Here is a 19,816-nt window from a genome sequence, read left to right as displayed (position 1 = left end):
GTGTCGCAGCACATTCCACACCCAATAATCAGTGGTCTGAGATCTCTTGTGTTTAGATAGCATTTTATTTTGAGGCATTACCTGCTCACTCGTCACCATGTAGCCAATCAGCACGGCTGCTGCAGTGAGAATGATAAATGGGTGTTATGTGTGTTTTAGTCCTGTGAATTACAGTTGGCTTGCGTTGGTCACCCGCTGTGGATTAGCATGGCTTTGGAATGCCGCTGATCTAATGTCTTGTGTCTGCTTGTCTGCGATCCATCACCACACCCAAACAACATAGCATGTTGCATGTGTATGCTTTTGTGTGCACATGTGTGTGTAGTTTGAGTGCATAGCAGCTGTTGTGTCTAAGGTCTTACCTCCCAAACACACACACACATACACACACACACAGCTGGAGGGTAGTACTGATCTCAGTGCAGCAGGTAATGACTAAAGCAGACAGAAAAGCTGCAAAGGCTGGATTTAACACAAACTGTTCACTGACACATACCATTGTTTCACCTCAGATCCAGACCGCTATGTCTCATGTTATGTGTGCCTTTCATGAATTGAATGAACGTTTCTTAATTGCGAATGCTGTATATATATATTCAGCATTATTCTGCATGGATGCGTTAAATTGATACAAAAAAAGTGATAGTAAGAACTTTTATAATGTTACAAAAGTTTTCTTTTTCAAATAAATGCTTTATATAAACTTTCTATTCATCAAATCATGCTGAAAAAAAATCATATTCAAGTATCATGTTTCCGCAAAAATATTTAGCAGCTCCACTGTTTTCCTCATTGATAATAATAAGAAATGTTTCTTGATCACCAAATCAGCATAAAAATGATATCCGAGGGATCATGTGACTGAATATTCAGCAGCCATCAATCCAGTCCCCCAATCCACAAGTTGTAATAAAATTTCATATTATAACTGTTTTTATTGTATTTTTTTTTAAATCAGTTTTGATACTATATATATATCGTGTATGTGTGTGTGTGGGGGCATATATATATATATATATATGCCCCCACACACACACATACACGATCACACACACATACAGCAGAACTGTTCATACTCACAATGCCTCAAAACATCATCCACATGAGCATGTTCACACACACACACACACACACACCTGAAGCCTCTCGGGTGGATTATCTGGCGCTTGGCAGAACACACTCCCCCCAGTCCCCTGTGCTGGGCTGCATTGCTTCTGTTCGCCTGCCCGGGGCCAAGCTCCTGTTTCAATGAGGAGGGTAAAATATCCCCCCTTCCACCACTCTTCCTCCTCCCCATCACTCCCCCAAGAGTCTCTCCCCATGCACTGGCTTGAGTTACTGCCGCCCAGCGTATCGAGGAGAACCACACATAGGCTTCTCCTTCACTCAAACATTCAAACATCTCACATATACGATCACATAGTTTGGAACAGCTGATTAAATTTAGCTTCTTTTCATCCCACAGAGAACTCTCACACTCCTGCGCTGGAGCCAGGCAGTCACATGACCCCCGAGGAGCACTACAGGCGCATGATGTCAGCTCTGAACGAGCATGGCTCTTATGAGGAGCAGCAGCAGCGCCTGTATCAGTTGGCGAACAACATGGGCGTCCCAAGTCACGGTGAGTGTGCGTCACCTGTGTATGTGTGTGTGTGAGCTTGTCTCTATATCCGCTCTAATTACCCATGTAGTCTTATTCCTGGATACCACACAAACAGCTAGAGCTTGACTGCGGAGATTACTGACAATTCTATTTGCGGTCTCAGCCCACCCAACGGTAGGATGTCAGAGTGGGTGATCTGTGACTACTGCCACACACAGTAGTAAATAACACTGCCATTGGGCCCTGAGGTCGACTGGATCGATTTGGCCCTTTGATTGGCTGCAAGCCAACCCTCTAAATTACCAACACCATGAAAACGGCTCCTTGGCTCTTTTTTTTCTCATGCCTTTTCAAATTTACGATCACTGACGAGGTACCAGGGTGAACGGATGAGGATTTCTAAGATTTGTAAACCGAAATTTAGTGTGCATCATTTTGTTTTATTTCTTTGGTTACGTCTTAACTGTGCTTTAGAGCCTTGTTGATGTTTTTCTCTGAGAAACCGTTAATTGCCTCCAGCTTTTATGACCTTTTTTCGGTAGCATAAATTTAATCAATCTCACATTCTTGCTAAATCTGAGAGCATACGACTTTAAATTTTATTTGATCAGTAATGATTCTTAATTACTGCTTGCAATTCCAAAGGGGTGGGGGTGGGGTGGGGGCGCTATAAAGGGTTTAATTGCCCCTCTCATACATCTGTAAGAAATTAGTGCCACTATATGTGCCGTTCGTGTCTAGGATTTTATGACAGAGGTGCTGCGCTCTCCTGTCACCTCAATCTAAAAGTTCCTCCGAGGCACGTTGTGGACAAATTCACACACAATTCCCTTCCCGATTCCATCAATTCTTTTCTCCTTGCTTTCACTTTCCGAGCTCAACTTCCTTCTGTTCTCCATCTCTACTCCTCTCATCCACCTAAAAAAGGTGTGGTTATTTGTAGAAAGGATTCTGAATCCGAGAAGAAAAGGCAGGGCGTTTACCCGTTTACCCGTCTGTGGGAAATCCAGTGAGAGAAAGCAGCCGTGTGATTTGCGGGGTCACCGTCGGTCCCTCCCCTAGATATCTGGAAAAATGTCAGGTGTATGGTTTCATAATGGTTGCCATTGAAAACAGACTCACCAGGCCAAGACGCTGTTCCTCCCCTGAGGAATGCGAGCGTGCTGGCTTGCCCCTGCATGCTGAGCTCATAAGCCTACGATAAGGCCGTGCCAGTCAACCACTGCCAACATGCCTGGCTGCCAAGACTTTGATGAGTGAGATACCCATTCTCACCTTTTCACCTAATTGTCTACTGTATACATTTATGATGTTCCTTCAGTTATTCGTTCACCCAAAATGTAATTGTTCCAGATCTTTATGATGCAAAATAGAAAACCTGTGTGTGTGCTGATCATTTTTTTCATACACTTACAATGAACAGGATCTGAGGTTTCAAAGTTTCATTCAAGAACTTCAAGGCAAAAATGTAAGTCATTTGCGCGGTTGTGCTTCGGGTGGCCTGAGATTGAGTCCCTGCTCGCAGACCTTTCCTAATCCCGTCCCCCATCTCTTTCCCACTTTGTTTCATGTCTTGACTATACTATCCTATCTCAATAAAGGCAAAAGGCAAAATTTGGTTCTCGGATTCAACTCATTGACACAATCGGTCACAGCTGTTAACAGCTCACTGAGGGGAAGATTATCAGTAAATATTGACTTCAATTTTGGGTTTATTTCTTAGTTGTGTGACTTAAAAAATCTTTGAATATATTGCACAAGTCTATTATGATGGTTTTATGGTGCATTTGCGTCTTTTTTAAGTCAGAACAACCATTTTATTGTAACTGCACTCCCCATTTATTGCAGTCCCTTTTTTTCTCCTTTTGTTGGAACTACACACAGGTGAATGTCAAATGATGAAATTTATTTTTTAATTATTTTTATATAATTTAAAGCAATCAATCATTTTTTTAGGGCCAGAGCACCGATGGTGTGAGGACCCTCTTGGAATTAATTTTTAGATTTGCACTTGTGACAAATTTGGTTCTTTTAGCTGGCTGTCTGTCCCAAACATTCCCTTTCCAAGCCTTCATATTTTACTCGTTTTCCCCCCTTTGTCCTCAAGTCGGTTTTAATTTATTTTCTTGTTTTTTTTGGTTTTGTTGTTTCTTCAGCGCCATAGCTCACACTGAGCTGCTTTTGACTTTTCTGGAGTGAGTTTTCAGAGAAACCTCTCTGGCGCAGGGAAGCGTCAACCCCAGCTGTGTTTCTGTGTGTTTTCTCCTCTCTTCTTTACCTCCACGTGCCTCCATCTCCCTGCTCTCTCCTTTGAGATGCCTTCTTTCTATCTGGCTCCTTTCCTTTCTTCATATCTCTGCACCTTCCTTATGACTTCGTCTTTATACCCCTCGACTCACCCCACCCCCACGTGTGTGCCTCTGAAGTGTGTCGGGAAGTGTTGATGCAGTGCTAGGTTCTATACAGTAGGCTCCAAAGACCCCTTGACATAGGCAGAGAGTAGGGCCAGGCCCTTCTGACCATTCCCCCCCAGACAAACGCACACACTCCCCAAGAACTCTCTACACACAGCCCTGCTTTTATATTCTCTCTTTCTTTTCTCCCTCGTTCATTCTCTCCTGGATCCCCGCAGAGCATCCTTTCATGTGTTTGAAGTGGAGGCCCTGAAATGAAAGGCCATGAAGGAGGCACGGATAGGTTTGTGTGAGTGTGTGCATTTGAAGGGGGTGTGTGTGTGTGTGTGTGGGGGGGGGGGGGGGGGGGGGGCATACTGATACGGTGTTGTGCACCTTTAGCTTTGGCTATGATGAGGTTGCTGTAGGTCCTCGTTGTGGCTATTCAAATTGATGGGGCCCATGTTTGGATTTTGGGGTGGATTTTGAATGCAGAATATCTCTTTGATAATTAAACTGGTTGATATCTATCTGTTTTTTCTTTAAATATATAATATATGTGTGTGTATATATATATATATAATATACACTTTTTATACACATGCTACCATTGGAAAGTTTGAGGTCAGTAAGAGAAAAAGGCAATGGACTGCTCTCAGTTGCCTTTAGATCTGTCGTCCCCCTGAAAGAATTCCCGATGAGTGCTGTGTCTGTCAGATGCTTCTGGCAATACAGAAGCTCTCAAAGCTTGCCAGTGCTTTGCTACGGGAGCTCTTTGTGTATGTGGGGCAGAGGAAACCAGATCTCGATAGGTAAAGATTTCACAGTAACTGACTCAGATGATGCAAATTTGGGGTGTGACAGTGAATGTGAGTGGGAGATGGTTGCATGGGTGTCAGGATGTCACTGTTTGGATGAGTGGTGTGCTTGTACATGCAGCCCCTGGTGACCCTGTGCTAACTCTGTTGCAGGTTAAAGGGAATAATTCATCGCTGGGCAACCGAGGAAAGGGGCTTCCGAGGGACTTTTGAGTTTTAGTGGATTTTGGGGCTGGTTTACCATGCTGGAAAGCTTATAGGTGTGTATTGGAAAATGGTTGCAGCAGCAGCTGGTTATTAGATGGTTTGTTGCCAGACCGAGATGGTCTAAGAGCATCAATGATGTGCTGGGAACCAGCTACCATTTTCCAAAACACATCAACAAGCTTTAGCCAGATTTTTCCAGCTGGTAGTAATGTGTGTGGACAGACTACTAATTATTTTGATCATCTGGAATGAGTGTGTGACCAAATGACAGGCATTTCTGCTTTTCCTTGAAAGTAGATTCTTCTGGGGTTTTTTTTTTTTCATTCTCTTTTATTCCCTCTCACGGGCTGTTGGAGGTTTGTCCGCTGTCAGTCTGGGCCCCCGCGGGGCAGTGCAATAAACAGATCAATACAACGGGCCTGTGCACATTAATATCTGTCGTGGTGCCTCCGACCCGATCACTCAGACCCACACGCCAGCCTCGGAAATGGCCGCCAGCTCCCGAGGGAACCGTCTAATTAAAAAAGGGCCAGAGGAGAGAGGGAGCGAGAGAGGAGAGAGAGGGAGAGGAAGAGAGGGAGGCATGCAGGATGGATTTTCTATTTAACACTCTTTCATTAGAGAGTGAGCTTCCTGTTGTGACCCTGTTAGTTTGGTAATGTTGGGAGATGGGTCTGGGATGGTCTAACATCGCAGATTCAGGAGGGAGACCAGCAGCTCAATTACATTTCAGTTTACATGTCATCTCAAACAGTTTAAAGGGATAGATCACCCAAAAATGAAAATTCTGTCATCATTTACTCACCGTCGAGTCATTCTGCTGAGCGCAAAGGAAGATATTTTAAAGAATGTTACTTTTACTTTTTCCATACTATGGAAGTCAATGGTGCCCCACAACTGTTTGGTTACCCATATTTTTCAAAATATCTCCTTTCGTGTTCAGCAGAAGATAGAAATTCATGCAGATTTGGAACAACTTGAGGGCAAGTAAATGATGACAGAATTTTCATTTTTGGGTGAACTATCCCTTTAAGTCATAATTATTCTTATGTAGTTTGTTTTATTTTATTGACTTTTGTTAATGGTGTTTGTTAAGGATTAGCTCTATGAACTAACTCCTAATCTTAAGTATTAAATTTCAGCACGTCCCGCACCGTTTATTGGACATGAATGATACATGAATCGAGTGGCTTGTCAAGGTGTGGAATTACTTTTATAAGCAACCAAACTCATTATTTTTGCTTGGTGAATGATAAACAACAACAACAAAAAATCCATACATAGATTTGCCACCAAGAACACCTTAGAAGTGTGTCAGTGGTCAAACATCACGGTTTTAAAAAAATAATATTGATACTACTCTAATGTGCTTGTGCAACCAGTGACAAATTGTTGTTGTGTATTATTATGTATATTTTTCATATTATAATTTTTTGACTGTTAGGGGTCTGCAAGCGGCTGCTGGTGGTAAAAAAAATACCAAATTTGACATTACTACTGTTTCTTTCTGCTTCCTAGAGATTCATTAATCATTTATTTTATTCTATTGACAGTCCTCATTTTATTTTTCTTAAGGTTTATTTGTTTTAATGATGGGTAGAATATTTTTTTAATTAATAAACAATATGCTTCATCTGCAATTGCACTCATATTTGTCCCATAAAGCTCAGCGATTCATTGGGAGCCCCATGTTGAACAGTGAAGAAGTGACTGCAGTAGTTCACCTGTGTTTTTCTTTAACTGATTAAAAGTATTCATTTGTGAGGAAGAGTGTGAAGTCTTGCCTGTGTGGCATATAACATATTCTGGGACTCTTGGACTAAATCTTACTGTGTTGGTTCAGAGCTAGACTGACAGATTTGACACTGACAACACAGACCGGACGAGTTTCTCGATTTAACTGGTCTGTTCGTTCCATTCACAGAGCTGCTGCGTGTGCGTCAGGAAGCCATGGCTGCCGTTAGAAATGCGGGAGGAATGGAAGCCCACGTCCCCTCTGCAGGCAGCTCGTCCAGCCAGCGGCGCAAACAGGGCCTTCCCCAGCACAGAGACGCACAGTTCCCTGAGCGGTAATACACATACATAACATCATACTTTCTGGATTATCTCTTTTGCACACTTGTTCAGCACACTTTAATCTAAATTGTTCGATTTTAGACTAAATGTATGTTAAGTCTTTCACATTAGTCTCTCCACCTCTTGCTCTGTGATGGGCAAACGTATTACAGCCTGAAGTGGCATCCATACCAGACAAGATGCGACAAGCAATCTATCACTATCACAACTAATAAGAGGATATTTGATGTCTACTGTACAATTATGTGGCAAAGGTTTTGGGCTAATGAGATTTCACTGTTCTACCAACAAAATGTAGGAAAAACTTAGATTTTCCACAAAAGAGATCCACTTTAGTAAGTGGCATCTGGTTAGGACAGTGGCTGAAACCACACATATGCTTTCTTGACTCTATATTGTCGTTTAAAAGTGGATGAGCTGTATATGTGCATGTGAGTGCGCGTTTGGTTGATAAATGCCCTCTGCTGAGTGGAAACCTCTGAGGCGCACTTTAAGAACACGGATACAGGAAAAAATGCTAAGCTTTAAAATAACATGAATATTTTACATTAATAATGAAGCCAACATCCGACTCTAATGAATACTGCATGCGTGTTGGAGTGGGTGACTGCCTGCCGAAGAGAAAAGAGGGAAAAATTAAATTATGCACCAAAGTAACGGAAGAGTGAAAAGGGAGGGAAAAATGGAAGTTGGCGTTAAGGCCACGGAAAGAATAGAAAATCCACTTAATGGGATGTGCCAGTGGGTATGATCTCAGCGATGACCTCTTCGCAACCCTGTTCGATTTGATCTTGTCAGGAGGCATTTATAGGGCTCAGGACCGAACGGGTCGCTAGGACAACACACGCCGTTCTCCTTCCTGCAATGCCCCCCCACCGAATTGCTCTCCTCCTCCCTCTCTCCTCATCTCAGCAAGGCCACTGTGCTCGCGGCGCTCCCCTCCGCCTCCAAACAAAGCCCAGGCAGCGGGAGTAGGCAGGTAATTGCTTGTCGATTATTTATGTGGCGCGGGAAGCTGGAGGATCGATAATGGGCCAGCGAGGCGAGGCGGTAGGGAGGAAGTGAATTGGGAGGGGTCACCCAGCGTGGGTGGGGGAACTCTGTTCGGTTCCTGGCCCAGCGCAGCATCATGTCAGGAGCTCAGCGTGCAGCTTTGACCAGCCAGCCGCCGCAGCTCCGCCAGCTCACGGTAATTAGCCACACAGGACCGCTGATGTTAACGAGGCCTGCACACTTCCTAGGTTGTGGGTGAAAGGAGGGAGGGAGGAAAGTGTTTTTTCTCGCTCCTACACACTCATTTTTTTTGTTCATTGGTTCTTTAACCCTTTGTTTAACTGTTTAGTTAGAACTCAGAAAATTTTAAAACTGTTTAAATGCACATTTATGGGTTAAATAACCCAAAATAACAATTCTGTCATCATTTACTCACCCTCATGTTGATACAAACACATATAACTTTCTTTCTTTTGTGGAACACATAAGGGGAAATTGTTTTCTTTTTTCCATGCAGTTACAATGAACTGGGACCAAAGATTTCAAGCTTCAAAAATCATATAACGCACAATAAACGTGTTATAAAAGTGGTCTGTCTATATGACTTGGCACGTTCTTAAGAGTTCATGAGAATGAATCATTTGATTTGATTCACAAAATCAGTCACAACACTTTTGGATACTTAATTGGGGGTTTTATGTCCCATTTGAAGCTTTAAAGCTTCAGTCTCATTAAAATTGTATGTAAAAGAGTGACCAGCGCAGTCCTCCAGATTTCTCCATTTGTTCTCCACGTCATTTGTGAATATGACAGAATACTGGCCTGTATGTTTGGGTGGGCTATAAGCTTTTAGCACAGATTGTGTGACATTGCTAACCCCTCTAAAGTATCGACAGAGAGTCCGCCAGGCTAAAACAGTGCGCCGGAAGCCATTCCTCAAGCTCACCTTTCTATCGACTCTCCATAATTGATTATCTGACGCCCATTAGTGGCTATTGTTAAAAACAAATCATTACCAAGATCAATAGTCCTGCAGCCATGGCTGGCCATTTGTCTGGGTTTAAATGGCAGATTGCATTTAGGGAATCTGCAAGGCAAATCCTAATGTGTTTGGCATGTGGGGCAGCACAAGCAACAAACAGTGGTCTGGGGTGGGGGGCGTTGGGTGAGCAAGAGCCTTATGCATTTTAATGTGCTTCCTGTGCAAATGTGTTCCCGCCTCGAGTCAAGGCGAGGCGGGCACGGTGTGGCGAGCGGCTAATCCCCCGCGCTCCTCTCATTAAGGGCCATCCTGTCAGCTCTGCTCCACTTTTCTCTCTCTCTCTCTTTTTCTCGTCTGGCCAGTTGGGTGCTTTGCCTCTGCCTTCACACACACACACACACACACACACACACACGCACACGCACACACACAGACAACACTCCACACTGCCGTTGCTTTCAGGCAGGGAGCGACGCCGCTGCCACTCTGACAGGTCGTCACACATGAGCGAACACAAGTGGCGTCTACTTGCCCTACCGCTAGCTAGGTTGCGAGAGAGCTAGAGAGATCGACAGATAGAGAAAAGGAGAGATGGGGCAGGGTGGAGGAACGGAGGCAGTCCTCAAAAGATGTAGCGGTAATTAAGCCTGTAAACTGAACTGCAGTCAGTGTAACAATGAATCTAAATTATTTTTTAAAGCTGCCTCGTGCAACTTTTTTAAATGTTGAAATACTTTTATCTCTATTTAAAGGGATAGTTCACTCAAAAATGAAAATAATCATCATTTACTCTCATGTCTTTCTAAACCTATGACCTTTTTTTTATTTATTTTTTTTATCTGTAAAACACAAAAGATGTTCTGAATGTTTCAGTTGCTTTTGTCCATACAATTAAAGTCAAGGAATTAGATCCCAATTACTTTCATTGTATGGATTAAAAAAAACATTGAAAATATATTTTTATATATATCTTCTTGTGTGACACAATGTTCATATCTCTTTAAAGCACAGAGAAAACTAACATGCCAACTGGAAAACCTGTTTGGAAATATTCATTATTTTTGCAAGTTTGTCTGGTGTAGCTAGTGGAGCACTAATTACACAATGCAGCTTTAAATTTTTAACATTTCGAGTATTTTGTGAGAATACACGTTAAAACAAAGTAATAATCCCTGCCCTCCAACATATCGCCCTGTTTTTTTCTTGTTCTCTTTCAACCCCATTTTTCTTTTTCTGTCGGCCAAAGACCCAGAGTGAAATGGTTAACGCTTGCCTCATTCCAAAATTGCTTCCTATAAAAGGAGAAGCACGTCTGCCGGGCACGTCTCCCCATGATTACAGCTAATTACTATCGAGCGGACGCCTCGCGGCCCCAGTCATGCAGCTTTAATTGACCGTTATTCATCTGTGGGCCGCGCAGGGCGGCGCAGAGTTTGGCAGGCCTGGCCAGCGCCGCCCGGGCTAATTGTGAGGCCTGAGGGATTAGGCCAGGTGATTACACACTTCACAGTGTAATTACATAAGCATGGCTGGGCTGCCGGCCCGACTCCCGGCCCCAAGGTCACGCGCTGCCTTCTTCCAGATTAATTGGAGCTGCCACAGAAGTGCGAGGCACCGGCGGAAAGCGGTTATACGATTAGCATTAACATTTCAACAGCCGCCCAATCGATCGATGAATTCCCCCCTTTGTGTCTCTCCACACCTTCCCCAACCCCTCTATTTACACACATGCTTGTTCCGCTTGTACCTGTGTTTTTAGATTTCTTCTTTGTTTTTGCTCAAGGAAGACATGCAAGGGCTATTTAGCTGAGAAATTGCGTAAAACCTAAATAGAGCATAGCAAAATATGGCTTCTTCCCTCATTTCAGATGGGTTTTTTTGGTTTTCCATCTCTTCTGTTTGGATGTTTATGTGTTTGTGTTGCACTGCATTGCTCAGTCTCTCTCCCCCTGGAGCAAGCGTTGCTCAGTCACAAGTACAAAGCAACCGCGCTGTTCTTTCGCTTGCTTTAGGTGTGTTGGGTTTCATTTATATTTATGCATGTGTGAGCGCGTGTGTTGGGGGGCTCAGTGAAGAGTTGCAGTAAATGGAGGGGCTTGCATTGGCAGAGGAGCAGTAAAAAGCTTTAAAAAGACACCGCAGGATTTGCCTGGATTTCAACACCTCGCCACTAGTATACTTCTTCATATTTTTCCTCTCCCTCCTTTTCTCTACTTACCCCTCCTCTCGTTTTCCTTCTTCCCTGCCAGGGCTCTATAAAGGCGGCTGCAGTATTGTATATGAACAGCCTGTGTTCTCCACCTGTACAAAAGGAGAAAAATTTAATTGAGGCTACGCGACACGCCATCTTTTTATTGGCTGAATACGGCGGAGGGAGACAGGAAGAGGAGGGGGATGTGTGCGTGTGTGTTGGGGTGGAAGAGGAAGAACTGTGTTAATTAGTGGGTGCTTCAGCCTGTAGCCCGGGCGAGGCTGGGGGGCCGCCCCAGCTGTCGGAGTATGACATGCTCTTATTGTGCATTCAGGCCTCATTACCAGAGTGGCAGGGCCACAGAGCGCAGCAGAGCAAGAGGGAGGGAGCGAGGAGATGATGGAGGTTGTGGTGGTGGGGTGGGGTGGGGTGGGGGGGCAAGGATACAAACAGTGCCGCTGTCCACAGCGTGACAGGACTGATGAGGGGCTACGGTCGCTCGTGTGCACCGGAGGGAGCGATAAAAATAACCGATGGAAGAGAACGCAGCATTACCATAACACCACACAGCTATATTGTATTCGACTTTGGAAACCTGTATTGTAAGGATACCACCACACAGAAGTAACAGATTGTTGACAACCTGTTCATTACCATAGCACCGTACAACTGTACCAGACAAATCTATATAGTTAGCTTTCCAAAACACAGCCATAACAGACTGTTGAAAATCTGTATCATTACCATAATGCTGTACAACTGAACCAGACTGTTGATGAACCTGTATCATTACCGTACCACCACACAGTCATATCAGACTGTTACAAGCCCCCCTTTTTTAATACCATAACACCACACAATTAAGAAAGTGCATGTATTTCGTAAAGTCAAACATGACATATTTACAGACCCCAAGACAGACTCTATTGACTTCATGCATGGTTTAGTCTTATTGAGAATTATACATGTGTGTACGTTATTCCAAAACAAATCATAATCTATGTTTATATTTTGTACATCAAATTTTTTCTTTTTGAATATCCTTTTTATGAAAAATGTATCCTGTAATATAAAATAAAATGGGTTATAAATGTTCTTTTGTATTGACTTCAAGCAGGTTGTGAAAGACTTGTATACAGTAGAAAAACAGTAGCAGTTTGTTAATGATGGTGTTTTTTTTTTGTGCACAGAGACATATCGCACCCTCCATTGCTGTCCCCACAGAATGCTCCTCACATTGCTCTGGGGCCTCACCTGCGTCCCCCGTTCCTGGGCATGCCTTCTGCCCTCTGCCAAGCCCCAGGTGAGCATTACCTCTACCAGATGTTACACACACATACACTCACATTTACTCCGAACTCATTTAACCTGGGAGTTTTTTTGATGTGGTATTGGTTATATATACAGTTATGTATGCAATAGCATTTATTTTGAATTAATATAGCACAAGTGGGCTTTTCAAACAAAGGTTAGGTTTGAAATTCAACAATAGATCAACATTAAGGCAAAATTATTTGGACACTTTCTGATGCTCAAACATAGGTGTAACATCCATAGTTAATGTGATGAACTACACCTGTGTTACTCTGCTAGGACACCTGTGTGAACTTGAGGAGAACTGACTTCATACATCCACTTAAAATTACCTTGAGATCAGTTGGTTTAAAAAGTACTAAAAAAAAAATCCTCAAAGAGGAAAGGTCTATCATCATTTATTTTGGGGCCACTGTATATATCACTATGTTGAATGTGTATAATCTGAACACTTGATGTATATTGTATACAAACAGATGTATACCTTATTTATTTTTTAATGATAGCTGTAAAATGGGATGAATATGTTTCCCTTCCCTGTAAAATTGATGTTCTCTTGCTGGTGTTCTGTAGGTTATGGTTTCCTGCAGCCTGCTCAGGCAGAGATGTTCGCTCGTCAACAGGAGATCCTTCGTAAACAGAACCTTGCTAGGTAATGTTATAGAGATGCACAGATATATGTCTCAATCAACTACTACTTGATGTTTGAGCAACTGTTTGTACTATACCAAAAGATAGATTTAATTGATGATGCACACAAACACTGTGGGGAATTTTATATGATGTAAGTTACAATCTTTTTCTCAGGAAATGTTGATTTCCATGTTGCAGTGTGCCTTTCTGATTGTGGAATGTTCCTCCAGGTTGGAAATGTCTGCTGAGTTGTTGAGACAGAAGGAGTTAGAGAACCTCCACAGGCAGCGACTGCTGGCGGACCCACTGGGCCTGCATCCTGGGCTTCCTGCAGAACACCCTGCCTTGCGCAGCCTGCACGAAATCCCAGAGGGCCACCCACTCCGAGAGGAGCTCAATCGCCGCAATGCCATGCTAGTTTTGCGGCACAACAACACCCCATTACTCTCCCTCAACCACCAGGGGGCAGCAGTAGGCACTTCCTCTAAAGACCTCAGCAACAGGAAGAGCTTGAGGAAAGGAGGACCACTCCGAGGGGACCAACAAGGGGGTTTGTCTGAGACTAAAGAGATGCTCAGTGAGGGTTGTGCACGGGATGGAGAAACAGAGGGACAAGATGAAGACATGAAAGACTCTGAGATTGATGCAGAGGTTGGGGAAGACAGGCCTGAGAGGCTTTCCAAAGTGGACGGACATAGTCTCGGTTCGGAGGTGTGTCAAGGCAAGGATGTGACCAAGTCTAGCGAAACAGTGAAAGAGCTGGGGGAGGGGTCAGGGCGGCTCAGTGCCCCTTGTAGCTCCATTGGCCAAGAGTCACCGACCCACCACCTCTTCACATCAGGACTGAGCAAGAGTGAGGCCAAATACCTGCCACCAGGAATCCCACCCTTAACCACTTTGCCTGGACAAACGCTGCCCTTTACCTTTCCATACACCAGCCCTTACTTTCACACCGGTGAGTTCACAGCTGTTTAAAATTCAGACAACAAAATCGAATCATATTCAATGAGAGATATTGTATCTTATGCTACGTTCAGACTGCAGGTAAATGTGGCCCACTTCCATATGAGGTACTAAATCTATCTGATACAGGTCAAATGTTTTGCAATGCGACCACAGTCTGAACAGTCATATCGGAATTCATGTGACTTTTACGTCACTCTAGAGCAACATTTGTCACAATTCTGCGCTCATGATGGGAGTCACTTCAAAGATTTTACATACCCGAAGTTATCAAGATAGTTGCGAAAGGTAGTCAGTGAAGGACAGTGATGTGTCAGAACTCATAAGTATTACAGTGACAGCTCATTCAAGCAAAACACGAGGGCTCGTATCATAAATGTTTAAAAATTATTTTTTTCTTTTTATATATTGCCTGCACATAAATTCACTGGCTTCCGCGGCAGATCACACTATAAATTAATGAGTAATCATTTACTTTAATGTTCTCCGAGTTTATTTCCATATGACAGTGTGCTGTGTGATGTCTTTTTATCATTCTTTTGCACATGCTGGTTAGTTCAGGATCATGATCTGTTCGCACTGGAATCTGATATTGGCCACATTTAAAACAACAATGTGAACAGCTATACAAAAAAATCGGATCTGAGCAATAAATCGTAATTGAGCACTAAGGCTTGCAGTGTGAACGGAGCCATGGAGACATAAATTTCCATATTCCAAAATTCCAAAGCACTCCTCATTTTAAAGGAACATACAGAGCACTAGTGTTGGTGACATCATATGCCTGCTCCTCAACTATAAAAATGTGGAGTTCACATAGTATTCCTTGTCCTCAAAGAGACAGAAAGAGTGAGCAAGAGAGTTAGAGAGAAACTGAGAAATTGAGCCCAGAGTGCAAGCAAGCCCAGAGCAAGTTTTAATGGAAAATGAGTCTCCTAATGAGGAAGTGACCAATTCAGAGAGAGGCTGAGCTAATCTACCTCAGGCATTCTAGCAAATACTGAGCATGCAACATACAAAAAGATTTTGTATACAAAAATGCACTAGTATACTAACATACAAACAAGTCTCATCTTACCAATGATATGATGAGACAGAGAGAGAAAAAAATTATAGTTTAAAAAAGTTTTTTTAAAAACTACAATTCTGTTATTGCTCACTGCCATAATGAATTATTTACAATAATATGCAGGTTTCTCTTGTCTCTAAAAATGTAAGTGTATGGCAAACGCAGCTGTCAAGCTCCAACCCAGACAGCAACATAGTGTCTGCCCAGATCCGGTCCACATCTGGGCCGTGTGGAATCCACGTGTACCAGATGTGGGCATGATCTTGGCTGGCACTATTTTGCTGTCTGGAAAAATAAATAAATAATAATAATACTATAAAATACCATGAAAAGTCAGGAACTTAAATGTACTTTCACTGGTAAATTTTGGAGCTTGACAGCCACAATTATCATTGCCTGGACAATGTGCTTGTGTTCCAAAAAACCCCCCAAAAAAACAAAGGATTTTGAATAACATGAGGGTGTACAAATGCTAGAATTATGTGGTGAAATACACGAACCCCACATTAATATCGAGGTAAAGACGAGTTTAACAAGCTCAAGAGTTTCTCCCCGTCTAAATGAATGAGTGCAGAGCAACCTCAGCCATCTGAAATGCATTACCTGCTCCAGCTGAGAGACCTCCCCCAGGAAGGGGCCCTGCCGCTGACCTTTACTAAACTCTGTAATAGGCAGGGTCAATAACAGAGCGGTGTGTAGGTGCAAGTGAGTGTGTAAGGGTACAGGGGGCCTTCTGTCTCTAATGATTTCTGCTTCCTCTCGGCCCGGCGGGCTCACAGGCGCAATGGGAGGTCTTTTTGTGGACGGAGAAGAGGCGGGAGCAGTCGAGGACATCAGCAAGTGGAGTGTGGAGGAGGTGTGCAGCTTCATCAGCAGCCTAGCAGGCTGTGGGGAGTACACACAGGTGAGGACAAGAGCAGGAGCAGAGCGTTGGATACCTCCTCTCCTGCCCCTGCCTTTAACAGGGGCTACTGGAGACATACAGTACAGCACAGAAGGAAGATCACGTGCTGCAATTTGTAGACAAGAACATTAGACCAGAATAGCTTGATTTAGTTGTTTCTTGAGTGTTCTTTAAAAAGTTAGAAGGCCGCTCTGCGCTGCTCTTATCTTTCTCACTCACAGCTCTGTCTCACACATCTCACCACACCGAATGTCATTCTGTCGCATGCTCAAAGCATCAACAAAACCCCACCGTTGACCACAGCGCACCACATTTCACTGCAGATGCCGAGTATGCATGAGCTTCCCCGTGGAATGAGTCACGTGAATTGTGTGCATGTTGAGTGAAATGGTCAATGTTCATCAACGTCAGCTGAAGCTAGGTCATCTATTTCAGGTCTTCAGAGAGCAGGCCATTGATGGCGAGACTCTGCCACTGCTAACTGAGGACCACTTGCTCAACAACATGGGATTGAAACTGGGGCCTGCCCTCAAGATCCGCTCTCAGGTAAAGAGAAGACCTGCTGTACCAGGGGTGTCAAATCCTGCTCCTGGAGGGCCAACATCCTGCAGAGTTTTATGCAGACCTTACTCCAACACACCTGCCTGTAATTATTTCACAAGTTTACATGTACATGAAATCAAATATAGTAATTTGTGCGTATTTGCCGTTCTGTCTGGGGGAGGGCTCAGAGCTCGGAATTTGGCCCGAACCCAGAGTACTCCCCCTCCTTGACTGGGATAGAAACCAGCCAAGAGTGAGGCGATGGGGTGGTGGAGGGATGCTGTGAAACTGTCGCAGGACAGAGGTGAGAGACGGCTGTAACGGCTTCCTCTTGCGCTCCTCCCGAACTTTGTTAAATAAAACTTCATTAAGTATTCTTGAGACCTTGATTACTTGATTCAGGTATTTAAATGGGGTTATAGCTAAACTCTGCAGGAAGATAGCTCTCCATGTCAAGAAGCTGCAATCATAGTGAACAGATAAACAAAAGGGAAAGGGTGGGCGACTCTGTCCCAACTGTCCTGCAGAATTTCTTTTGATCAGGGTTAGAGCTAAACTCTGCATTACAGTGGACTTAGAGCAAGGGTGTACTATCCTGCTTCTGGAGGGCCAATTTCCTGAGTTTAGGTCAAATCCTAATAAAACTTACTTGTACAAGCTAATCAAGGTCTTCATGATCACTTAAAACTTCTGATCTGGTGTGTTGGAAAGGGATGGATCTAAACTTTGCAGGAAAGTTTCTTTTCAGGAGCAGGAGTGCATACTGCTCCTGAAGAGCGGGCTACTAAGGGGGCTACAAAGATGGTCCATAATAAATGAACATATCAGAACTTCTGACCAGAAGATATTTGTAATTTTTATAGATATTTTTTTAATGATCTTGCCCAGGGCCCCACAAACCTATAGATAGGCCCAGTTTTTTTGTCTTGTTTCTTCATGTGTTATCACATTTCTTCGTTCATTATTCTGAGCAGACATGAACGCAATCGTCTTGTATCACTGTTACTGTACATCCTTATGCACTTCCTGTTGGGTGTATGGTGTGAGAAATAACGCTGGCATGTGGCTGCTTTCCTCAGGTGGCGCGACGTATTGGCAGAATATTCTACATGACCAGCTTCCCGCTGGCCCTCCCGCTGCCGCCATCTGTTCTGCGCCCCACAGACAGAGACCCCCTGCCCGCCGAGACCCGTCCTCTTTCTACCGGCAGCACTTCCTCCCCATTCAGCGTGCCCCCTCCCGCCTGCCGCGCCTCCCCTAAACAGGAGAACGGAAACCCCTCCTCAGCGGGAGCCTACGACTCCACTAAACCTCCCTCGTAGAATTGGCCATTAAAACTCTTGACTGCTTCTCCATATGGCAGAGGCAGTGCTTCAGGGAGGAGGTAAAGACGGAAAGAGGGCATGAAGGGGGCCCTCTTTGAACTATTCTTTCCTTCCTCTTACCCCCTCTACCCCCCTCCCGAAATAAAAAGCAAACTTGAGGACCTTTATGCAGAGGCACTTAATCTTTTTAGGAAAAGTGTGGAGAAATGTGCAGAAAGAAGAGAGACACTGAAGAAATGATGCGGGCTGAAACAGCTCCACCCTTCGCAGCGGCTGAGAGGAAGCCAAAATCCAAAGATGTGCAAATAGGGACTTGGGGACGAGACAGGAAGGGTTAGAGTGTGCGAGAGATGAACGTGAGCAGACAGCTGCTCCTAAACAGCATGCCAGAAGGAAGAGAGACGCATCCAGCAAGCGCACAAGGTACACATGCAAAATTCTTTTGTGTCAGACTTTGTAGGAAAGGATCATTCGCTGCAATGAACTCTTGTGGTAACCAACATTCTCGGGGAGCGGTAAACTTAGAAAAAGACACTTTTTTTTTTTCTTGCGTTTACGCCACCTCCTCCTCCAACTTCCAGCCGTTTTTAAACTCTCTGGAGTTGGTTTAGCTTCGAAAGACTAAATCCTCCAAAGAGGATTAAATATAAGAACAGGATGGAACTCATTTGCAGACTTGACCAGTGCAACTATGCATTCCACAGTCCAAAACCAAAGATGGATGGATGTGGAATTTTCAAACGAGATCTAGTGTTGATCTCTCCGGTGATGAAACAAGGTACACATACAGGGCCATACTGAAGGAAGAGAAACTCAAAAAGAAAGATGTGTAAAGCACTTAAGACTTCCTGTGACCAAAAGCCATCAGCCAAAGCAATGGCCCACCCTCTCACCCGACAAACATCTGGGCCCGTTTTAGTTTCACGACCCCGCGAAAAAGGGCATTAGGAAAGGATGTACGTCCATCCCTATGCCAGTCCATAGATGGATTAATGCCATTGTGAGGTCACAATTACTGCTGTGGGAAAGACATGTTATCCTGAATTGTATAGAAACATGCTCAAGATGAGAATATACTGAAGATGAAATAAGTGGTACGTTTTGTTAAATGTAGTTGCACGAGTTAAAAATCTTCTTTATTACTGAACAAAATGTGACTGGGTGACTCGGTGTTACTTTTGTTCTACTTTTTCTGTTTGCTGTGTATTCCAGTTGTAATAATCATGAGCCCCAATCTTAAATGCCACTTCAGTATATAAATGAGGAAAAAAATATTTATAGAAATTTGTTTGCTGTAGTTAGAGCAACGAGATATTAAATTGTCCTTAAATTGATCCCAAAGAACAATACTTTTCTCTTTGTTGCAGGGAAATGGACGGCACAAAGCTCTTTATGCAAATCTTTGAAATTGTTTTTTCTTTTTAAATATGTAAGCAATTAATTAAAATCGTCACTAGATTTCCCATCAATGTTTTGTCTTCATCCTATTTTTCTATTCTCCGCTGGGTGAAATAAATCCTATTGAAAACTTAAAGATGCTTGTTTCTCTTTTTTTTTTTCTCTCCGAGTGATGTTTATTTCCAGACTCCTCCACAGTCATGCAGGGAGTGGCAGCCCCAGTGGATGGCAGTGGATGGTAAATCCCCTGGTTAGGGGAGTGTGAGTGTGTGTGTGTGTAGGGTTCAGGTCAACAACAGCTGTCAGAGCGTCAGGTTCAGTCACAGGCCAGGGCCCCTGTGGTCCCCGCCTAACCCAAAGAACAAATGACTCTCAGGGACGTCCACCATCCGCCTCTTAAAAAA

The 19,816-nt window shown here is 43.7% G+C and overlaps 1 protein-coding gene across 2 annotated transcripts in view; it reads left to right on the top strand.

Annotated features, from left to right (window-relative positions):
- The window catches only part of samd11 (sterile alpha motif domain containing 11), a 59,197-nt gene extending 39,649 nt beyond the window's left edge, over positions 1-19,548 (top strand). For both annotated transcript variants that reach the window (XM_084428349.1, XM_084428350.1), the window contains exons 6-13: positions 1,466-1,621; positions 6,946-7,090; positions 12,454-12,566; positions 13,151-13,229; positions 13,441-14,165; positions 16,022-16,146; positions 16,582-16,692; positions 17,769-19,548. In XM_084428349.1, coding sequence (XP_084284475.1) covers positions 1,466-1,621; positions 6,946-7,090; positions 12,454-12,566; positions 13,151-13,229; positions 13,441-14,165; positions 16,022-16,146; positions 16,582-16,692; positions 17,769-18,011 — 1,697 coding nt within the window. In that variant the 3' untranslated portion in view covers positions 18,012-19,548. The remainder of the gene's footprint in view (positions 1-1,465; positions 1,622-6,945; positions 7,091-12,453; positions 12,567-13,150; positions 13,230-13,440; positions 14,166-16,021; positions 16,147-16,581; positions 16,693-17,768) is intronic.
- Positions 19,549-19,816: the final 268 nt, after the last annotated feature.

This window comes from Rutilus rutilus (genome assembly GCF_951802725.1).
Source record: "Rutilus rutilus genome assembly, chromosome: 13".
Lineage (NCBI taxonomy): Eukaryota > Metazoa > Chordata > Actinopteri > Cypriniformes > Leuciscidae > Rutilus > Rutilus rutilus.
Note: the sequence above shows the minus strand (reverse complement) of the source record. Positions and strands in the feature narration are given on the sequence as shown.